The sequence below is a fragment of the Prunus persica genome, chromosome G1, assembly GCF_000346465.2.
Source record: "Prunus persica cultivar Lovell chromosome G1, Prunus_persica_NCBIv2, whole genome shotgun sequence".
Lineage (NCBI taxonomy): Eukaryota > Viridiplantae > Streptophyta > Magnoliopsida > Rosales > Rosaceae > Prunus > Prunus persica.
The window spans coordinates 12,996,799-13,019,070 of record NC_034009.1 but is presented as its reverse complement, the minus strand read 5'-3'; the positions used below and the strand labels follow the sequence as shown (position 1 = coordinate 13,019,070).

At 36.1% G+C, this 22,272-nt stretch overlaps 2 protein-coding genes and 1 long non-coding RNA gene across 6 annotated transcripts; 2 read left to right on the top strand and 1 right to left on the bottom strand.

Annotated features, from left to right (window-relative positions):
- Positions 1,616 to 3,350, top strand: LOC18792693 (pre-mRNA-splicing factor CWC25 homolog). Its single transcript, XM_020554086.1, has 3 exons — positions 1,616 to 1,808; positions 1,841 to 1,938; positions 2,056 to 3,350. Exons 1-3 carry the CDS (start codon positions 1,661 to 1,663, stop codon positions 2,275 to 2,277), a joined length of 468 nt encoding a protein of 155 aa, XP_020409675.1. The 5' UTR covers positions 1,616 to 1,660; the 3' UTR covers positions 2,278 to 3,350.
- Positions 7,375 to 9,725, top strand: LOC109946425. The gene is made up of 3 exons (XM_020554081.1): positions 7,375 to 7,996; positions 8,109 to 8,480; positions 8,635 to 9,725. Exons 1-3 carry the CDS (start codon positions 7,375 to 7,377, stop codon positions 9,684 to 9,686), a joined length of 2,046 nt encoding a protein of 681 aa, XP_020409670.1. The 3' UTR covers positions 9,687 to 9,725.
- LOC109946867 lies at positions 10,272 to 12,549 on the bottom strand. 4 transcript variants are annotated; one of them, XR_002269947.1, is made up of 5 exons: positions 12,113 to 12,549; positions 11,514 to 11,928; positions 11,324 to 11,410; positions 10,996 to 11,226; positions 10,272 to 10,834 (listed from the first exon to the last, which is right to left on the bottom strand). It is a non-coding gene; the product is annotated as an uncharacterized LOC109946867 (long non-coding RNA). The 4 variants fall into 4 exon arrangements; XR_002269948.1 differs by lacking the exon at positions 12,113 to 12,549 and having other exon boundaries at positions 10,272 to 10,526; positions 10,611 to 10,834; positions 11,514 to 12,003; XR_002269946.1 differs by lacking the exon at positions 12,113 to 12,549 and having other exon boundaries at positions 11,514 to 12,003.

The following is a 22,272-nucleotide window of genomic DNA, read 5'->3' as shown; positions in this document are numbered from 1 at the left end:
GGTAAAGAAGGCCTCCTTTTATAGCCTCTGGAAGCTATCTTTTTTCAAGAAACCCTAATGGTTTCCATCCAATTTGGCCAAGCTTTTTTGTTCATTTCTCCTCCCTTTCTTTGACTTGTCCTACTTTGGCAAAAATCCCCTCTGCCCAATCTCACAAAATCAGGGATTTTTGAGAGCTCAATGTTCTTCCCGCAGCTGCCTCTGTGGAGAATTCCTATTCTCAGCCATTTGCTTCCTTCATTTTCCTTCATTCTTCCCTAGCTAGGTCTGATAAGGGAAAAAGAATGGGCATACATGCTGGTTCAAAGAGTGGTTCTCCTCTGCACGCCAATATCCCTTGGTCCCTTGGATGTTTTTTGCTTGAAACTTGCTCCCTTCCCCATGTGCTAGAACCTCCCAGCAGCTTTGTATAATGGACCTTCAGACTTCCCCTTCGTGGCTTTTGTTTTTCCAGCCAAGTGCTGGGGCTTTTGTAGCTCATTATGGTAATTGTATGGGCCAAGGTGATTCATTAAGTAAGTGGGCTTTCTTTATTAAACGTTTGGACTTTTTTGGTTGAGTCAATAGGCTATTTTGGCTAAGGTAATGAGTTATTTTCTCCTTCGTGCTCACCCACATATTTGGGCCTAAGAAATGGGCTTGGGTTCCGAGGCTCCCAAGCAACCCGGGACCTTCATTTCTCGACCCATCAATGGGCCTCATGACAACTTATTACCATCCATGCCATAACCCACTCAAGCAAGCCCCGGGCATCTGAGTGGCTTGGGCCCACTTAGGCTTGTAGCGTGGTTGGGTGTGAAATAATGATTTCATGCTTGGCATGGCATGTTGCTTGGCATGTTTTAATTTTATCATTCTTGAGAAGGGACACGATGTTCAATTTGGCATGGGCTTGTAGAGCCAGTATATTTTATCTCAACTCCTAGCATGACGAATTATTTATTTAGCATAGCACGTGAACTGTGACTCGCATATGGTGGGTTTTCGTGTACTTCGCTTTACGCCTTTTCTTAATGAAGTGTCGTTTTGGGCCGGTAATTTATTAGGGCCTAATCGTGAATTTTTTGGACCTCAACAATGAGTTGTTAATATTTTCTTATCATTGTAAGCCTATAAATAAGAGGTCTTATCAAGATGAGAGATACAAGTTGATTGACACAAATTCTTTTGTCTTTCTCTACTTTCCAATTCTCTCTATAATTTTCCCCTAGCTATATAACACACACATATATATATATATATTTTAAGGTACTTTTAGCAATATATTATATATACGGATTTTTTATTTTTTTATTTTTGATAAGGATGGATTTTTCAATGATGCCCATATTCCAACAACAACAAAAATTATGATGCCCATATTTATTATTTTGTTGTTGTCAAAATATGTGTATGTATTATTGAAAAAAAAGTTATAATAAAATATCATCCAATTTGAATCTCTCTTTTTTCTTTTAAATTAATCCACCTATACTGTTTTTAATTTTTCCCAAGATGTGGCGAATAAGGACAACCCCCGCCACGCATAGAACTCAGTGGAAGAGAGACTGCGCGATTGAAATTGAAATTGGTTGTTTAAATTCAACTTTTCGTTCGTTCATTCAAATATTGAAGCAGAAGAAGAAGAAGAAGAAGAAGAAGAAGAAGAAGAAGAAGAAGAATGGCGTTGAAATTTCTGAACAAGAAGGGATGGCACACAGGGGGCCTTCGGAACATAGAGAACGTGTGGATGGCAGAGCAAAAGCACAAGGCCGAGCAGAAGAAGTTGGACGAGCTCCGCAAACAGATCGTTGAAGAGCGCAAGAGTGGTTGGAGCGGTTGAAGTTCTTGTATGATTCAGGATTGGCCATTGGGAGCCCTGTTGGTTCCGATAGTTTCAAAACCCTTGAAGCCTTACCCAAGACCAAAGACGCGCCTTCCTCCTCTGCCGCCTCCAAGGTATTTGTATTTCTGATCTTTAATTTCCCAATTGTGTGCATCAATGATATTGTATAAAATGTAGTGCAACTACAAAGTCATGTTTCTTATGATCTTTTGTGACTACTGATTCTCCAGCAGCAGGCATCAGCATCTGTGTCGGGAGCTCTGTTCGAAGAAAAGCCTCAATCTGCCAATGATGCTTGGAGGAAGCTCCACTTGGATCCTTTGCTTATGATTCGGCAGCGTGAGCAGGAAGCCCTTTCTCGTATTAAGAACAATCCTGTCCAGATGGCCATGATTCGCAATTCTGTAAGTTTGTATTTTTTTACTTTTCTCTTGCTCACTAATCAAGAATAAATTAGTTATGCCAGACAGCATAGTTAGACATGACTTGATGATTTCGAAGTCTGCCAATTGTATAAAATTCTACCTCTCATAGACATACAAAAAAAATAAAATAAAATTCTGTAGATATAAAAATATGTTCACCGGCGCCATTTTGGTGTGCTGCGTAGGTTTTAGGACCTGATTGGGGAATCATGATGTCTGATATGTGGAAGAAAAAGTAGTTTATTGAGAAAATTAATGAGTTGGAAGTGGAAGAAGTGTGTATGAAGGCGGGCTGCGAAGAAGAAAAATGATGTAACTGTCTCAGAGAGGATGTAAGTTTGAAGAAAAAAAACAGGGAGAAGAAGAAGAAAGAGTATAGCTAAGACCAGAACTTTTCAGTGTTAACTAAATGCTCCCTCCAGAGGGCATTTCTGGACCAACTATTCACGGGGAGCTGATGCAGAAGTTAAAGGTGTTAATGGAATTAAATTAACTTGATTGTAGTAATGGGGTAGTTTTTATTTAAGTGATGCAGCCGTGGCTTGGTTAGACAAGACTTGTTAGTTACAGAAGCCTCTTATTCTGAGGAAGATCTTTTTGTCCCTTGGATCATGACCTCGGTAGATCTATAAGTCTTCTCTATTTCTTTTTAACTTGAGTAAATAATTAGAGTTCTTCTAGCTGTAACTTCAAACAGCTGTAGCTGGGTTTCTGTTCTTGTGGCATGGCTTGCACCCACGGTTTACAACACAATAGCATTTTATTACTAAGTTTTTTTTGGGTCTTTTGCTGAGTTTATCAGGGTTTTAGTAGATGTCCATGATTAGTTTAAGAGAATGTTTGGCGTGTATATGCTAATCAAATTTTTTTTTTTTTTTTCAATAAAAGGTTGAAGCAAAGAAACCCGCAGAGAAACTGCATGACAAGAAGGAACATTAGAAGAAGAAGCACCCTCAAAGCATAGCAAACATTCATCATCCATACAAGCATCAGATTCAGAAAATGACACTGTGAAAATACCTGTAGGATATCTATATATGCCTGGAGAAAATTAAACAAGCTAATTCGAATTTTTTGCAATAAATAACGATCAACCTTTGAAGGATTGATAAGATGTGCAAAGCTTAAAATAAAAGAACACGCAGAGAATTATTTTATGTGGTAAAACCCCACCTTTGGGGAAAATCCACGGGACTCCTTAGTCCAACTCAAATCCACTATAGAACGATGATTACAAGAAGTACTCACACACTTATCTTAGACTCATTCTAGATAATGTTTACTGACTTCTTCGTAACTCAACTTCTGTCACGGGATGATCTTCGACACTCCTTATGTTGAACGCAATACTGGCCACGATTGCTTCAAGCTCGCCGGAGGAAAACCGCCACCACGGTCTTGGTGCACTCAACCGTATGAGTCACCGACATGCATATGAATGCAATATGAATGATTAAAGTGTTTGATAAATCACCAAGTAAACGTGGAACACTTGATGATTTATCTCAAATATGTGCACAACAGCTTTTGCTTAAGAATTCTATATGCTCAACCCAATATCAAAACCTGTCAAAAACCAAAGAGATGCAAGCTGCTTTTATTCAAAGCTTCCTATACCTAGTCAGATAGCCGCACACGAGTACCAAACCCACTTCAATTAAAACTAAGAAATTTTAGCTTAATTTGGACTCTTATGAAGACCACAATTGGTTTTCCAACATGAATATTAGTTCAATATGGATTCTTATTGAAAAACGCCAACCAATCAATTTTTAATGGAAAAATAATATCTATTAAAACAATATCTATTAAAACAGAAAAAACTCAAACTAGGAATTCTATAATGAATGCATGATTATGTCATGATTTACCTGAAATCAAGTTTCTCATATCGGTCAAGTCAAGCCTCGGATGTATGGGGTTGAATGAGTTGTGCCAGAACGTCCAGTAACAATTCTTCACACACTAATTTTCAACCTATGCTAGAGTCTAGGAAATGACAACACTATTTTCATACTAACACACTGCCGAAGTGGAAAGGAGGAAGAGTGGTCATCGTAAGATATCAAAGTATGTTAAGCATTCAGATTCGGAAGATGAATCACGTAAAAGCGCACGTCGACGTGAGAATACTTTCAAGCATTCAGATTCAGAAGATGAATCACGTATCAGAGCACATCGAAGTGGGAAGAACCCTGTTAAGCGTTTAGATTCCGAAGATGAATTCCGTTACAGAACACGGAGAAGTGAGAAGAACCATGTTAAACATTCAGATTCCAAAGATGAATCACGTAAAAGAGTAGGTCGAAGTGAGAAAAACCTTGTTCAGCATTCAGATTCGGAAGATGAATCACGTAACAGAGCACGCTGAGGAGAGAAGAATCAGCCCATAAAAATTGGAAGAGATATGGTCAAGTTGATGCCAAGGGAAAACATGACAATTTAGAACTAGAAAAATACCCCATGAAAGGTCGGAATGAATCACAGTACAGGAGAAGAAAGAGCTGCTGGGCTAAAGGAGAAGAAAGAGCTCCTAAACTTTCAGAAGAAGAAACAGCTGCTGGGCTAAGGGAGATAATCCAGTGTTTATGGTGCTGAGAGGGAAGGAAGCTCAACAATTGAGGAGTGTGTACGTCGCCGAACACATAATCTGAAGCAAGTGAATGCAATGCTTTTCGTCGGTAATGCTGTTGTGTTTTGTTGTTTATCTAGTTCCATTAATCCAGGTGTTCTATACTTTTACCCCATTGTTCTGCATATGTTTCATATAATGATTGTTGTTGAACGCTGGGAAAGAAATATATTAATCAATTACTCCACCCAAACATAATTTGGGCCTCTTCATGAGCTCCTTCTCATCCATCTTTTAACCAGAAGTCATGATCATAATCAATTTATTTGTGTACAACAGTACAAGATGTAGATGACCAACAATGCTCTACAGGTATTTTTTCAACAGCATCCACAAAACTCAATAGTCTGGCGAATTCGTACAGCCAACAAATTTGCCAATTCCTAAACAATCAACAATTATGCAACCAAAAGAAGGGAAAAGTTAAGCAAAAAAGAATCAGGCATTGCAGCGGACTTTACCATTTTTTACTTAAAATTTTGAATTTATACATGTAACAGAAAGACATGACACGAGGAACCAAAAGAGACCGCAAGAAAACATAATGCACAATTATTTGAGAAAACGCATAGTACGAAGAAACTATTATTGTAGAGACAATACATGAATGTCTGCAAGAACAATTACATGCTTAGAGGATCTGAGTTTGCATCAACACTTAACCTTTCTTTCATATTATTGAAAATAATAACCTTGTATGAAATCTAATAGCTTTTTTTGTATGAACAATTCACATTTTTGTATGAAATCTAATTGCATTCAGAAAATTAAAACAATTATCTAATTATGTGGTAACAGTTGTTGATAAAGATGGAGATGTTAAAACTGCAAAAAATACACGTGACAATTACAAATAAACATAACTGCTAACTTTTCATATAAATAGAATAATACTGTGATTTGAAATGTACATTTAAATCCTCTTAAAATGATATCGGTATAAATAAAAACAAACCTTACGACAGTGTCTTTATTTTCAAAGCGCCGTGTAGCTTTGAATAAATATGTTGGATAGGATAATTTGAATAAATTCCTCAATTTTTTGAACGAGTTCTGAAAAATCAAAAAATAAAGAAACTGCAAATAATTAGTAAAAGGCTTAACCATTCAAGTAATTTAATTTTTTAATCTCGTTGGGTGGCTAACCTCCCCTGAATTGATCAGTGTCTCATCCAAACGTGACCTTCATTTGAATCCACGTGTGACAACTTTAAAAATTAACTAAAAAGAAACCGAGAAAGAAAAGCATAAAGTTTTAGTGGTAGCTTCTCCATACAAGATAAATATTGTAAGATGAAGAGAGATTAGAAGAGAAGAAAGAACCTTCTAGAAATAAGGATGATCTGTGAGGCAGAAACTGAATCGAAAGGGTTCTTTTGCTAGGTAAAAAAAAAAGCTGCGGGGGTTACTAGGCAAGTTCGTGAAATTTATAAAGAAAAATTAGGTTTTAGACATAATTAACTTTATTATTTAGTTTGTAAGATATTGGATATTTTGGTTTTAGTTTTAATACCTAGGAAAAAACTACTATTTTGGATTAGCTCAAAGAGAGGCCCAGATTCGTTGGGCCAGGTAAAAAATAACAAATGATAAGACAATTCTACCCTTCTTCTTAAAAAGCCTGGCCCATTTGTAAACCTACAAAGTAAATGACGCTTTTGCCCCTGAATGTTTAAACAAGGCGCGAGCCTGTTCTCTCTGTTTCGTTTTCGTCCTCGTTTGTTTGGCAGCAGATTTCTTTCTTTTGGCAGGCAAATTTCGTTCGTTTGGTAGGCAGATTTCGTTCGTTTGGCAGGCAGATTTCGTTCGTTTTCGTTTTCGTTCTCGCCGTTGGAGCTCAATTTTCTGGTTGGTTTTCCTTTTATTTCTTCCTTTTTCGTTCGATTATCATGCTCTGTCAGTTTTTTTGTTCGATTATCATGCCGAATCTTTTTCGTTCGATTATCATGCCACATCCTGTTCCAAAATTCAATGCAGTTTGTTTGTTTCCTTCTAATTGGATAATCTTTCGTTCGATTATCATGCCGAATCTGTCAGTTTTGGGTTTTTCGAGCTCAGTTTTGTGGCTCGATTTTGTGGCGCGATCTTGTGGCTCAGTTTTGTGGCTCGATTTCTTTTGCCTCCTCTGTTATAAACTGCATCTGTTTGTTGGAGTGTTGGCAGAAACTGCATTGCAGTTTCTGGTTTCATAAAGGCAATGTTACAACTGCTCATGGAGTTAAATGTGTTTTTATCTAAGTTTTAGTACTTTGAACATGGTTTTCTTTTGGTTTCTATTCAAATTTAAGGGTATGTTATCACATAAAGTGCAATGTTGTTTCTGTTATTTCAGTTTTTGACTATAAACTGCAGTGCAGTTTCTTGTTTCATAATTCTATTTCATACTAATATTTGGATTTCTATTGGAATGTTACAACTGCTCATGTACATTATTTAGTGATTTTAATTGTTTTCTGTTTTTGTTTGTTGTTTTGTTTGCATTTTCAAGGCTAATGGAGGTGTGTGTCATTGCCAAGTGCACATATAAGTCGGAAACCATCATGTTTTCAGTTTCATCAGAGTCATCCATGGTTGATATTTTGAAGACTTTGTGTCTGAGGTTTAGGGGTTTGCAGTTGGGTTGTTTCACATTACGGTATTCGGTGCCCAGTTATCCGAGTTGTTTTCTAGAAACGGATAGCGATTTGGACTTGATGAGGACATTTTTGTTGATATCAAATGAGAAGACTGTTGATATTTTAGTGAAGGATTTATGCGGGAGCAGTGAATATAGTGGTGATTTTTGTGTAAATAAGGAGTTGATAGCATGTGAAAAGGGCGAGTCATCGTGTTCTAGTACTGTCGAAGACAGAAACGAGTTTTTGGGCAGGTCAAAGAGAGCAAGTGCTAAGCCTTTGTTGTCGAATGAGTGGGAGACATACATACATCATGTGGGGCAGAAGTTTGACGATGGTGCAGAGGAGTTCCGGTTGAAATTGTGCAAGTACGCTCTTGAAGTAGGATTTAATTTTTTATATGCCGGCAATGACAAGAAGCGGGTGGTTGCTGTTTGTTCGAATAAGAAATTGGAGGGTTGCAGCTGGCGTGTTTATGCTTCTCGTTGTGAAGCTACTGGTAGTTTTGTAATTCGAACGTTAAATAATGTTCATACATGTGCGGGTCGGATACGGGAATCAAAGAGTAAGATGATGAGGTCTCGTGTGGTGTCCTCCCTCATTGTGGACAGAATTCGTGAAACCAGAGCTGAAGCCAGTTGAGATTATACACGAGTTCAAAGATTATTATGGTATAGACATTTCATACTACCACGCATGGTTTGGCAAAGAGTTAGCTAAATTGGACGTTCACGGTGATGAGTCGAAGTCCTTTAACGAGTTAGTGTGGTATGCGGACGCCGTAAAGGAAACTAACACTGGTTCTCTCTGCACTCTTGATTGTGAAGCTGGAATTAATCGCTTTCGATGGTTTTTTGTGTCTTTTGGCGGTTGCATTGCTGGATTTCAATATTGCATACCCTTGTTGTTCATTGATGCTACGTTTTTGAAGAGCAAGTACAAGGGGCAGCTTCTCTGTGCTTCGGGAAAGAATGGAAATCAAGGTATGGTTACTGTAATGTATTGCAGATTTTCATTTGTTGCAATTTTAGCAGAAACTGCATTGCAGTTTCCCTTTTTTGAGCAGATTTGTTTTCATAAACTGCACTGCAGTTTCCCTTTTTTGCTTATACTTGTGCTTTTGGTTTTGTTTTGCAGGGTTTTATCCCCTAGCTTTTGGAGTTGTTGATTCTGAGACAGAGGAGAATTGGACTTGGTTTCTTCAACATTTGGCTTCTATATTGCTACCGATGGGGAGAGTGGTGACCTTTTTCTCGGACCGCAAGCAAGGTTTGTTAAATGCAATGGGGTTTGTGTTTCTCGGATGGCCTCATTCTTACTGTTATTATCACCTCAAACAGAATTTGATATCAAAGTACCCGAAGTCAGGTTATGGAAAATTGCTCCAAGACCGTGTTATCAATTTATTTAGTAGATGCGCATATGCTGTTACGGAGGAAGAGTTTAAGGTAGCAATGGAGGAGTTGGTGATTGTTGGGAGTTCGAAAGTGAAGACATTTATATCTGATTTGTCTAGAGATCACTATGCCAATGCATTTTTCAAAGGAATGCGTTATGGGGAGATGGCAAACAGTTTAGCAGAGTCCTTTAATAATTGGGTTGGTGTGTTTCGAGATTTGTCGGTGCTACCTTTGATAGAAGGGATTCGACAGAAATTGATGGTATTGAATTCTCAACGACGAATTGAAGCAGAGAAGTGGACAACAGTTTTGTGTCCGGAGATGGAGACTAGACTCTGTGAAAATGCAGAGGCCGGTAGGACTTGGGCAGTTCGTCGTTCTAATTGCACTGTTTTTGAAGTATTTGCTGATTATTCTGTGATGGTTGATCTCGAGCAAAGGACTTGTTCTTGCCGTCTTTGGCAAATTGACGGTTTTCCTTGCACACATGCGGTGGCTGCAATCCTAGCAAAGAGAGATTCAGTTTATGATTACGTGGAGTGTTACTACAAAACCGACTTCTTTCGAAAAGCCTATGAGAGTCCTATTTTTCCTATTCCAGATATTGGGAAAGGATTGGGCAGCAATGGTTCTGCAGCTGGAGTTGTGCTTCCGCCAATTACAAAGAGGCCAGCCGGAAGACCACCAACAAAGAGGATCAAAGTTTTTGGTGAATTTAAAAGGCCATTGAAATGCAGTCGGTGCAGTGTTGCTGGGCACAATAGGAAGACTTGCAAGGCTATTATATGAACACTCCTTCTCATTTGACAATTTTTTATTTTAGATATGGTTTAGTGAATGTATAGTCAGTTTCTGCGTTGCACTTTTTGCAAAAACTATATTGCAATTTTAGTTGCTTGTAATTGGCTACACAACGTCTAATTGGATATTGTGATTCTTTTTTGAAGTTAATGAAAATTATACAATTTTTTAATGAGTGGATATTCGTTTTCGACTGCCATTCAATGCTTGTTTTCAGATTTTGAGCAGATTTTGTTGCAGAAACTGCATTGCAGTTTCTGTTTATTTCAGATTTTGTTGCAGAAACTGCAGTGCAGTTTCTGTTTATTTGTTGCAGATTATGAGCAGAAACTACATTTCAATGCTGACCTACTTAAATGTGTTTTGAACAAAGTTTTAGTACTTTGATTATGGCTTTGGCTTTTGGGTTCTTTTCACATTTTTTGAGCTGATTTTTTATTTTTATTTATTTATATAAACTACACTGCAGTTTTAATTTGTTGCAGTATTTTTGACCAGAAAATTCAGTTCAGTTTGTTTGTTTCCTTTTGGTTTTGTTGCATCCTGTTCCAAGATTATATTACAGTTTATATGTATAGGAAATATGTTCTCATATACCATAACTAGAAATATTTACAAACATCCACAAGAATTAAGATACATATTGTCTTGAGTTAACGAAAGGCAAATCACTAGAGACGATTAATTACACAGTTTTTGTGGTGTAGGAGTTTTGTGACATATTGTGCTCGATATTCATTCATGAATTTCTTGTCCACGCTTTTTGGAATGGGCTGTCCTTGTGCTATTTTATCCATATAGAACATGACGAACATGCCGCAATCCAATCTGCAAATGAAATACGAGATTAGTTTTTTTTGCTTTTGAATGATTTCAAACTGTAATGAATAGTTGAGTAGACACAATTCTTACGAAGATGCACTTTGTTGAGCACATTCCATGTCATCCTCAAATGGAAACTGCAATGGATTTTGCATAATCTATTTGAGAGTGAGTTCTTCAGTTGGAGTCAAATCTTTTTGTACAAGTGTCGGGGGCCCTTCCTTTTGCTTCACAAGTGTTGGTTTTTTTTTAGTTTCTATGAACACTCGTGCTTGAGGTCTTATATATTCTAGCCACCCTTCAACAATATTAACCTGTTTAAAGAAGAAGAAAAAAAGAGAAAAAGAAATGATAATCAGTGCATTGCATATTATAGTTTTGGTCTGAAATTAGGCAGTATGTATAATACAGAAATTGCAATGCAGTTTCTGTTCTTGTTTGTGCTGAGAAATTAAGACAGTTTCATTCCACTTACAAAGTTTCGAGCAATGTCAATGCACCTTTCTTCTTTTCTACGTCCCAACGATCTAAGTGGATTGTAGTGTCTCCACTTTCGTTCATTTTTGTGAAATGTGAGAAGTGTGAAGTGGAACTCTTCTTGTGAAATAATCGGGAAGAAAAGAACACTGCATTTCCCGAGTTTTTCAAGTAAGTGTTCATACAGGAACCTGTGCCAAGATGGCTCTTGGAAGCTTTGCATGTAAGCCTGATATCACAGAATGGCAATTTGTTAGTATATATTTTTCGAAAACTGCAGTGCATTGTCTATTTAAACAATTTTGAATTTTCAAAATAATACTTACCCAAGTCCATGTGGACATGTACTGTGGACTCTCTGTCTGCATGAGCTCTATTTTATCCTCCTCTATTTGGATATAGGCCTCAATAACCTGTTTCACATTGATTGGAGAAAAATGGAATTATAAATGGGTAATATAGGTAGCACAAATAAAAAATACAGTGCAGTGTGTTATAGAATTGGTAAATATTTACGTTTTGTGACAGTTCCAGGTCCCATACAATATCTTTGAGATCATGGTTTGTCACTTTCTCATCATTGAGTCCTGCCCAAAAGATATCACTGCGGATTCGAATACATGAAATTCACAAGATTAGTTTTAGTTTAATTGTAATTAAAAGATGAAAGAATTGTTATTTTGGAATAGAGATATTACCGAAGTTGAGTACTTAAGTAGTGTTTTTCAATTCTTTCCCTGTCCGCCTTTGGAATTTTCTGCCACACCTTCCTCTGACCCCATCCTAGTTTTTTCTTTGTTGGCTTTTTTTGTCCTTCATCTTCATCACTTGATTGTTGCAGATCCACAGGTATTGAATCATGAAGGCTCGTTCCTTTTGGGGGATCAGGAATTGGATTTGTGGCATCGGGCTGAGATGCCTCTTGTGTTAACTGCAGATTGAAAGGAAACTAATTAGAAACTTCATTCGATAAAACAGAAACTGCAATGCAGTTTCCATTTCTGTAAAGCAGATAACACACTGCATTGCAGGAAATGGAAACTGCATTGCAGTTTCTGTTTCTGCAATGCAGAAAATAGAAAAAAGCAGCAGCTTGAACTGTAGTAATTGCATACCTCCTCGGAAGAGATAAGCTTGAATTGTGGTAGTTCTTCATCATCCTTTTTTGCCTCCTTTTTTGTTTTCTTATTTTTTTCGTACACATAGCAAGATGCTTGAAGCCTCTTTCTTTCTCTGTTCTTCACCCTTTGTACTCTTGAAGGAACATCAGGTGCTGGAGCATCTTGCTTCTTCTCTTCTTCTCTCTCTTCTTGTTGCTTCTCTTCTTCTTTCTTTTCTTCTTCTTTCTCTTCAACTGGTTGTGTTGGTTGTTTTGTAGGCAGATCCATCTCCATTTCAAAGATTGTTGGGTCTGACAACAAGCTTTCAATTTCTGCCTTGTACTTTCCTTGAATCTCCTTTTTCTTGGCAATCTTCTCCATGTCAATACGAGTTTCCTTGCCTTCCAATTCTGCAATCCTCCTTTTCAGATTTTGTATTTCATTAAGCTGAACTGTAGATTTCACTGTCATGGTGGCAGTCACACATTCTTCATTATCTAATTTCTCTATTTATGTTGCCAACTCCACTTCCAGCTCCTTTGATCTCTTTCCTGCTTGAATAAATATATCCCACAATTCCTTCATTTTCTTCTCACTATCTTCATTTTTTTCATCCTTCCACAGTTGTAATCTTTCCGGGCAAACGAAGCTAGGATCTTGTTGTTGGCGGTAGTTGATTTGGTCTGTCATGGACTTCACCAAGAGGTCTTGAATTGCAAGAGGTTCTTTTCCAGCTTCATTCTCAAACATTTTCTTCTTTCCAGCCTCTTTTAATTCTGGAGTTTGATCAACATCATCAGGTTTTCCTTGGTTTTCTGCTTCCTCTGCTTCTCCTTGTTGTCCCTCATCATCTTCTTTTTCTTTTTCCTGCATATTGAACAGAAACTAATTAGAAACTGCATTGCATTGGAGGAAACGAAAACCGAAATGCATAATTCACTGTTTAGAGATTCTTATACCTTGTCAAGAGGGTCTCCCTCTTCTCCGGTAGTTTTTCTCTTTTTACATGTTTTCAAAATACCCTGTACAATGAGATTGAATGATTCAGAAACTGCATTGGATAAAATGCAAACTGCAATGCACTGTATACAGATTTCAATTACCTTCTCAACAGTGTCTTCGTCTTCCCTGGTAGGTTTTCGCTTTTTAGGAGTTTTGAAAATACCCTGTACAATGAGAATGATTTAGCATGGATTCACATTCAAGATACATTAAAACAGAACATGCGATAAATTGCATACCTCGATGTCATTCAAGTCCTTTATTTGGTTGAACCTTGTGTGGAGTTCCACAAGACTCCATTTAAGAATGGCAGGAGTTTCTTTCTCCTTGCCAAGGATTGGTTGTATGATGTTTGTCCTCTCACACAGTAGAAACTGCACAGTTCAAAAACAAGATATATCAGAAATTAGGTTGGAAACTGCATAGGATAAAACAGAAACTGCATTGCACTAAATGGAAACTGCATTGCCTAAAACTCAAAATGCATTGCATAAGCCACTGTTTACTTACCAATATTAGGATAGTGCAACCCGAAACAGCTCCTATAGAGGCTTCTCCTCCCTTCTTTGCTTTTGCTTTTGCTTTTGCGGTCAAGGATTCATTCATGTAGGCTGAAACAGCTCTTGCCCACGAATAGCTTGAAAGCGTGTCTAGATTCACACAGTGCTCAAATAATTTCCAATGCAAAGTAGATGAAGAGTTGGCAAAAAGGAATGTCATGCACAGCAGAATCAATATTAGGCTGACCACCTCCTTGTCGTAATCAACTTCTTCTTCTTCTTCTTCTTCTTCAGCTTCTTTCTTTTCTTTTCCTTTGTTCGTTTTTTTCTTTTGCTCTGTCTTTGCCTTTTCTTTCTTCGGTTGGTTTGCCAAGGCAATTGTCTTTTGTAATTCTGCTTCTACCTGGTTTTTTGATGGTTTTCCCTTTTCTCCAAAGTGCCTTGTTCTGAAGGTAGCAGTGTACCTATCATTGACAAGTTTGACAGATTTGCCTTCATTTGGCAGTCCTAGAATCTGAGTCACTGCATTGCCTGTGATTTGGAATGATTTGGTTCCAAATTTGAAGGACTTTGTATCCGGATCAAATTTCTTGAGCAGCTGTACTAAGTCAAGGTTCGACTTATTCATGTTATTCATGTCAATTCTCTGGCGGTAAAACAGCTCGATCAAGTTCCAGAAAGGGGTTTTCTTGAGAAGCTTCTTCTGCCTTTCATTGAGCTTGTCCTTTATGTCTCTAATGATGCTGTTGAAAGCATAGGCATTGCACCGAAATTGGACATAGTCCGGGTACTTTGCTTTCCGATCATAGTTTGGCTTTGGCTTTGTTTTGATCTTTTGAGCCATCATTTTGATTCTGCGCTTTGGTTGGTTTTCAGCTTCATTCTTTTGTGGTGACATTTCTTGTTCCATTTCGTGATATGCACGGCAGTTTGTGGTCAAAATCTGCAACAAACAACCAGAAACTGCTGCTCAAAATTTGATGTGAAAAGAAACCAAAAGGCAAAAACAGTACTGAAACTAATATCAAAACACATTTAACTTCATGAGCGGTTATAACATTCCCATAAATCCTAGCAAAAAGCACTCTGAAATTAAATTATGGAATCAGAAACTGCAGCAGTTTCTGGTCAAAATCTGCTACAAACAACCAGAAACCAAAAGGCAAAAACAGTAGCAAAAACGAATATCAAAACACATTTAACTTCATGAGCAGTTATAACATTCCCATAAGTCCTAGCAAAAAGCACTCTGAAATTGAATTATGGAACCAGAAACTGCAGTTTCTGGTCAAAATCAAAGACAAACAACCAGAAACCAAAAGGCAAAGTACTAAAACTAATATCAAAACACATTTAAATTCATGAGCAGTTATAACATTCCCATAAACCAGCAAAAAGCACTCTGAAATTGAATTATGGAACCAGAAACTGCAGTGCAGTTTCTGGTCAAAATCTGCTACAAATAACCAGAAACCAAAAGGCAAAGTACTAAAACTAATATCAAAACACATTTAAATTCATGAGCAGTTATAACATTCCCATAAACCAGCAAAAAGCACTCTGAAATTGAATTATGGAACCAGAAACTGCAATGCAGTTTCTGGTCAAAATCGAAGACAAACAACCAGAAACCAAAAGGCAAAAACAGTAGCAAAAACGAATATCAAAACACATTTAACTTCATGAGCAGTTATCACATTCCCATAAACCCTAGCAAAAAGCACTCTGAAATTGAATTATGGAACCAGAAACTGCATTGCAGTTTCTGGTCAAAATCGAAGACAAACAACCAGAAACCAAAAGGAAGAAACAGTAGCAAAAACGAATATCAAAACACATTTAAATTCATGAGCAGTTATAACATTCCCATAAACCCTAGCAAAATCGAAGACAAACAACCAGAAACCAAAAGGAAGAAACAGTACTAAAACCTTCGTCGGTATAAAACCTAAAATCGAAGAGAGTACTGATTCATTTTCTTACGGTTTAGCTTCGGTCGTCGTCGGTCGTCGTTGCTCGTCGTCGGTGGTCGTTGCTCGTCGTCGTTGCTCGTCGTCACCGTCGCCGTTCTCTTCGTCTTCGTTTCTGCTCGTCGGTTGCGTTTTTGGAGTGGGATATGAAAGGTCGCGCAAAACCAGTTTTTGAAGTGATTAAATTTGAGTAGTGTCGTTTTGTGTTGTGTTTTGTGGGAATGTTATGTCGTTTTGACATTTTTAAGTTTTGGTTTATAATTAAATAAACTGTATTTGACAGTTAAGCACAATGGCACATGTAGTAATTTTAGGGTTGTTGGATGTCCTTTTGGTAAAATTAGGTGGCTTTGGTTTTATATTAATTAAGCAAAATTCAGTATCTTTCTTCCAAATTAGTTAAGTTTTTTATGGGTTAAAACTAAAGAACCCAATTTATAAATAGGGGCAACGAGTTCCGTTTCCCTCCATTGACTTTGTTTTTTGGACTGATTACAAACCCAAGTCTACCTGTACCAGCCGGTCCATTTCTAATATCTTCTTCTGATTAATTCTTGGGAGATTCACTATTATACCCAATATTAGAGTCCAAATTATAAAAATACCCTATATGAAATGGACTTTAAAAACACACCTAAAACCCATTTACAACATAACAAAGAGGCTTTTAACTTCTTATAAATTACAAACTGCCATCAATTTCTTAAAACAAGCCCAACCCCAAAATCTTATAAAAATATCCAAAACACTCAATAGGGTATCAAAGTAATTTAATAATTAATATTAAATTCAATATGGCCAGCTATCAATTTTTGGGTTTTTTTTGGGTTTGTTTATAGAAATTCAATAGTGTAGGATTTATCTATAATATTAGTGCTAAGAATGGTTATATAACTAAATATCTCTTAATTCTTTCCATATTTTACAAGGAAATCAAAAAGCCTATTTCTTATAGTTTTTTCTTCCTTACTTCCAGAAAATAAAACTAGATATTTTATATCAATTAACTCCAACTCAGCCAAGGGTTGCTTCCAGTTATTGTTATTCATATGTTAGTATTTAGATGTTATTCTTGTGGAACAACTTGTCTTTGGTCATTATGGGCTTATTTGATAGTGTTTATGGAAGAGATAAAAATGCTTTCTAACAACTAAAAGTGTTTATGATCGCACTTGGCAGAAAAAATGTAAATCTCTTATTGGCACTTTCTGGAGGAGCACTAGTCAAAATGTTTTTCTAAGAAGCACTTGCATTTTTAACAAAAATTTCAACATTCTTCTAATAAAGGTGCTTCGAACAAAAGCGGTTATGAGTATAAGTACTTCTTATAGAAGCAGTCCGAAACGGTATGTCATATTTAGTTTAACATAAAGTTTAGTAATCCAAACTTGAAATACCAATATATTTTGGAATCCAGAATATTCAGAATTTTGAGATACATTTTATTCCAATCCAATTCTTTTCCGAATTTTTGGACATCAAATTTAATTTAGACGTGCCAAAGTTGAAAATCTTTGAATCCGAATTGACAACACTATGAATTTTCAGTCCAACTTGCACCCTACTCATATCAAGGACAAAACGCAATAAACAACCAAAAAGATAACCACACCAGGCACGTAACTTAGTGTATTCTTACCTGGGCTACAGCCTGGGGGCTTTTAATTTTTTACAACCCAAAGTAAATTTTTAGCCCGCCCCAAGCCCACTCACACAGCAACAATACCCCTTCGCGAATTAGCTTTGGTTGGATGCACTTAGAAAGCAAAAAAATTAAGAAGAAGAAAGAACGAGCTGAGCATATATATTAGGAGTTCCTGGGTCCGCCCTTGTTGGTTTTGTACATAAGGTAAATTTAGTCTGCCTCAATTTGAAATTCTGAGTCCGTCCCTGAACCACACGCATTAGGTAGGACATATATCACACTCAAGCACACAATAAAACCTTCTCTGAATTTTCTTATCCATGAATCCAAGAAATATCTCACTTCTATCAATTTCATTTCATTATACTTGAACATTCCAATTTCAATAAGACACAAAGACATTGACTCAAGTGCATGAAAAACTCCAAAGTCTTTCTTCCCCAAACCGTCTTGCAATCAAGAAAAGAAGAGTGATATGAACAAAGATACTGGAAAGACTTTTCAAAGTCCGAAACTTAGTGATGAAGACTTGTGAATGTATTGTGAAGACTTCTTTTTTTTGGTTCTTACCTTGTCAACTTACGTTCTTATCTTTTCAAGAATCTTCCATACCATTGTGTGCTAAAATAGCTTCCCATAAAGTACAAAAGAATATGTATTTATTTATTTTATTTTTTAAATTTTTTGGTGTGTGGGTCAATTTCTTTGTTTAAACAGAAGATAATTGTTGTCTAGTTATCACCCAAATCATCAAAGCTGCAAGTCAATTAATTGTGCAGTAGAGACTGGTATAGGGTGGTTCATGACACATGGACTAGTGGAATCAATTATGTTCGCGTCTTACATTATCTGTTCCAATGGTCTAGTCTTCAGTGGAGTGATTGACCCGTATGATTTAATAAAAGAGGATAATATTAGGGACATTTTTTATTTTTTTTTGGGTCGCTAAAGTTAAAAAGGGGAGGGAAAAAACTCACAAACACGTGTACCGCAAGACTTGAACCGAGAACCACTTGGAAGCACACTAAAGATCAGGGCCAACCCAACTAATACCTCTATTTCTTTCTGAAATGCATCTTGCATAAGATATATTTATATACAATATAACGTTTCCTTTGACATAGTTCAATCGGTAAAAAGAAAACCTAAAAATTCTATATCTTCTTTTATCTTAATTTAGCTTATAAAATGTTATAAAGCAAAAGGCAGAGAATGGTGAAACATTCAAAATACCAGAAAATGCCCTTGGTTAATGCAAACATTAAGAATTCAAATTATTAATTAAATGAGGATAATATGGTAAATTCACATTTTTTCATATTTAAAAAAATTAAAAGAAAAAGAAAAAGTAGATAATGGATCCTATTTTTATGGAACACAACTACCCATTGTCTTTTTTAATTCTAAAATAAATTTACTTATTTTTTTTAAAAAACCTCTCGCAAGCGCGGAAGCGCGTGCAGAGAGGCTAGTAAAATGTTATTTGAAAAGAACATGCTTATATTTATCTTTCTTTTTCTTTTTTTTTTTTTTTTTTTTTGTAAAGTCCACTGTGCATCTCAGTACTTACTAGATATTTTGATTCATTACATATTCTCAGTTTTGGCTTGCCTATGAAGCCATTAGTATTATTATTTTTTTACTACAAGCGATTGTCTACACGTACAACTTTAAATCTACACCCACAGGATATTGCCCTCACATGTCAGCAGCAAATTATGGAGTTTGTGGCGGCAGGACAGGCAAACGTACCGCTTATACATGATCAACCGAGACCACCAGAGTGGGATTGTAGTGAATTCCAAATCTGGCAGAAACCCGCTGATGGCTGGATGAAATTTAATTGTGATGGGGCTTGGGCGCAAGCGCACGTGAAGGGTGGAGCCGGATGGGTGGCTCGAGACAGCAATGCCTGGATGGAAATGGCAGGGGGTGTGGGCGGTTTTTCGTGCTAGTCGGCTCTGGTTGTGGAAGCGGAAGCAGTGCGAGAGGCCGTGGCAGCGAGCTTGGAGGCGCGGGTTACAAATGGTACACAGCTATTATCTGGGAGGAAGATGTTCTCTTGCGGGGAGATGTGAATTTTAAGCTTAATTGCATTCAGAAAATTAAAACAATTATCTAATTATGTGGTAACAGTTGTTGATAAAGATGGAACTAGCAAGTGCTCAATAATTGAATTTTGGAAGTGCATTGACATCTACACTCACTCTACTTATATGGTTACTTTTATTGTAAATGAAGTTCAAGTTCATCAAGCATTTTATTACCAAAATAAATATTAAAATGAAAAAAGAAAAACTCACATCGCTGGCAAGAATGTAAAGAAAAAAATTGAATACGGCTTACCCGTATTCCAGTTGTCTTTATAAGTTTCTTGGACCCGTATTCTTATTCTATTCTTACCCTACGTTAAAGGAAAAAAAAACTTAATTTCTTACTCGATTCAAGGAAAAAAAATATACTGAAAATGGAGTGCAAGTTGGAAAATTAAGTATAAAGAAAAAGAACTAATATAAAAGTGAAGTAAAAAGAAATTAATGTAGGGTAATGGTAGAATAGGAAAGAGAAAGAACAAAATTGATTAAAAAGTATTAAAAAGCAAAAGGGAGTGTAAGTGGAGAAAATTGGAGTGGGAAAATCATATCCCTTTATTATTACACAGTTTGCAAAAACTAACTATATAAGCATAAAACTAGCCCCTCACGCATGTGCCAATTGGTTTTCTTTTTTTCTTTTTTCTTTTATTTTTAGAATTAAAAAAATATAATATGGGTAATTATGTTCCATAAAAGTAGGTCATATTATCTGATTTTGTTTTTAATTTTAATTTTTTTTAATATAAAAAATATGAATTTACCATATTATCATCATTTAATTAATAATTTCAATTCTTAATATTTGAATTAACCAATGGCATTTTATGATATTTTGAATGTTTCACCATTATCTGTTTTTGCTTTATATATATAGATGCACAACCCTTTAAATGGTGCAATAATGAAACTCTGAAGATGTTAAAACTGCAAAAATACACGTGACAATTACAAATAAACATAACTGCTAACTTTTCACACAAATAGGATAATACTGAGATTTGAAATGTACAGTTAAATTCTCTTAAAATGATGTCGGTGTAAAAGAAACAAACCTTACGACAATGATCGAATCTTCATTTTCAGGGTGTCGTGTAGCCATAACTTGAGCCTTTTTATATGTTGGATAGGATAATTTGAATAGATTCCTCAATTTATTGAACGAGTTTTGCAAATAATTAGTAAAAGGCTTAACCATTTAAGTAATTTAATTTTTTGATCTCGTTGGGTGCCTAACCTCCCCTGAATTGATCAGTGTCTCATCCAAACGCGACCTTCACAACTGTAAAAATTAACAAAAAAGAAACCGAGGAAGAAAAGCGTGAAGTGTTAGTGCTACCGTCTCCGTACAAGATAAATATTGAAGATGAAAAGAGAGTAGAAGAGAAGAACCTTCTAGAAATAAGGATGATTTGTGAGGCAGAAATTGAATCCAAAGGGTTCTTTTGCTGCTAGTTTAAAAAAAAAACTGTGGGGGTTACTGGATTCGGATCTTCTGCTCTGATTTTCTCTGCCATGATCTGTTTTGCTTTTGTTCTCCATACGCCACCTCATTAGAATTTAATCTAACGGATTTAAAAGTTGACACATCATCCTAAAACAATAACCCAATTTATTCATAATTAAAAAAGAATAAAAACTCCTAACACCCAACTAACAGTAGTTAACGTCCAGCATTTTTTTTTCCTTCCTTATTCACGTTATGTTCTATTTTTTTTTCTTCTCCTTCTTATTCACATTCTGTTCTATTTTTTTTTTAAAAAAATATTTCTTTATGTCATTTTCTCCTTTTTTTCTCTCCTTGCATAAACCATCATGCCATCATCTAGCTAACTAGAGTGCTAAAGAGAACAAAAAAAAAAGGATGTAGGAAATAGAATCAAAGAAGTATTTATAATCTCTATTAAAAAGACAAAAGATTTATAATGTTCCCATCAAATAAATAACAAACATAAATTTACACATCAATAAAAAAAGAAAGAACAGTAGTGTTTCTTTGGCAAGCATTCCTATTGATATATTGACCTGTATAAAAAAAACCAAAGGAAAAACTAGTTAGTATTATACAAATAAAATTTCATAATAAAGGTATTACCGAGAGCATAACATACCCATGATTCCAGATGCCATCTCCAGTTTGATCAACATTTGAAGTTGTATGTGGCTTATCGATCATCAAGTTCATAGCCTGTATAAAGTAGTTATGAAAATTGATTATAATAAATAAAAAACTTACCATGACTTATAAAAAGAATATTATAAATCTTAATATACCTGACTCCGCACAATGTCATTTGAAACTTGCAAGTCTTGAAATTGTAAAGGGAAACTTGTAGGGTTAAGTAATGGTTGGAAACTATGTTGGGGTTCTCGGTAAAGCATCCATGATATTGTATTAGGTGCCCTGTGATCTTGTGCCTATGTAGTATTACAGTAACATTTTAAACTAGAAACATGATATGATAACAAAAAATTAAATAATGATACTTACAAGATGTGTAGCTAGATGACATATGTTACTATCTCTTTAGTGTTGCATTTGGAGCTGCGCCTATTCATATTATACAAATTAAAAACTAAATTAATAAAAAAAAAATTATCATATTGAAATTGAACTTTGAATGTAAAAGAAGAAAATACCTGTGACGAACGAGAACTAGATGACTTTTTATTCTTAGCTATGTTTTTCTCCAAACAACTTTTTATTCTTTTTCTTCCTCGGGAGGCTTCCCTCTTCTTTAATCCCTTGCTTGGATAACTTTTGCATTACCCAAGAAACATGCCTCATTAGCACCATCTGTCACTATGGTGGAAGGTGACCCCTGACCATTCTTATCATGTACTTGACCATCCATTTTTGAACTTAACATGTCTTCAATGGTTTTGCTTAGTTGATTCAAATGACTAACAGAAATCTTAAATGTTTCTTCGCTCTCAGCAGCTCGAGATGATATCTTGGTAAACA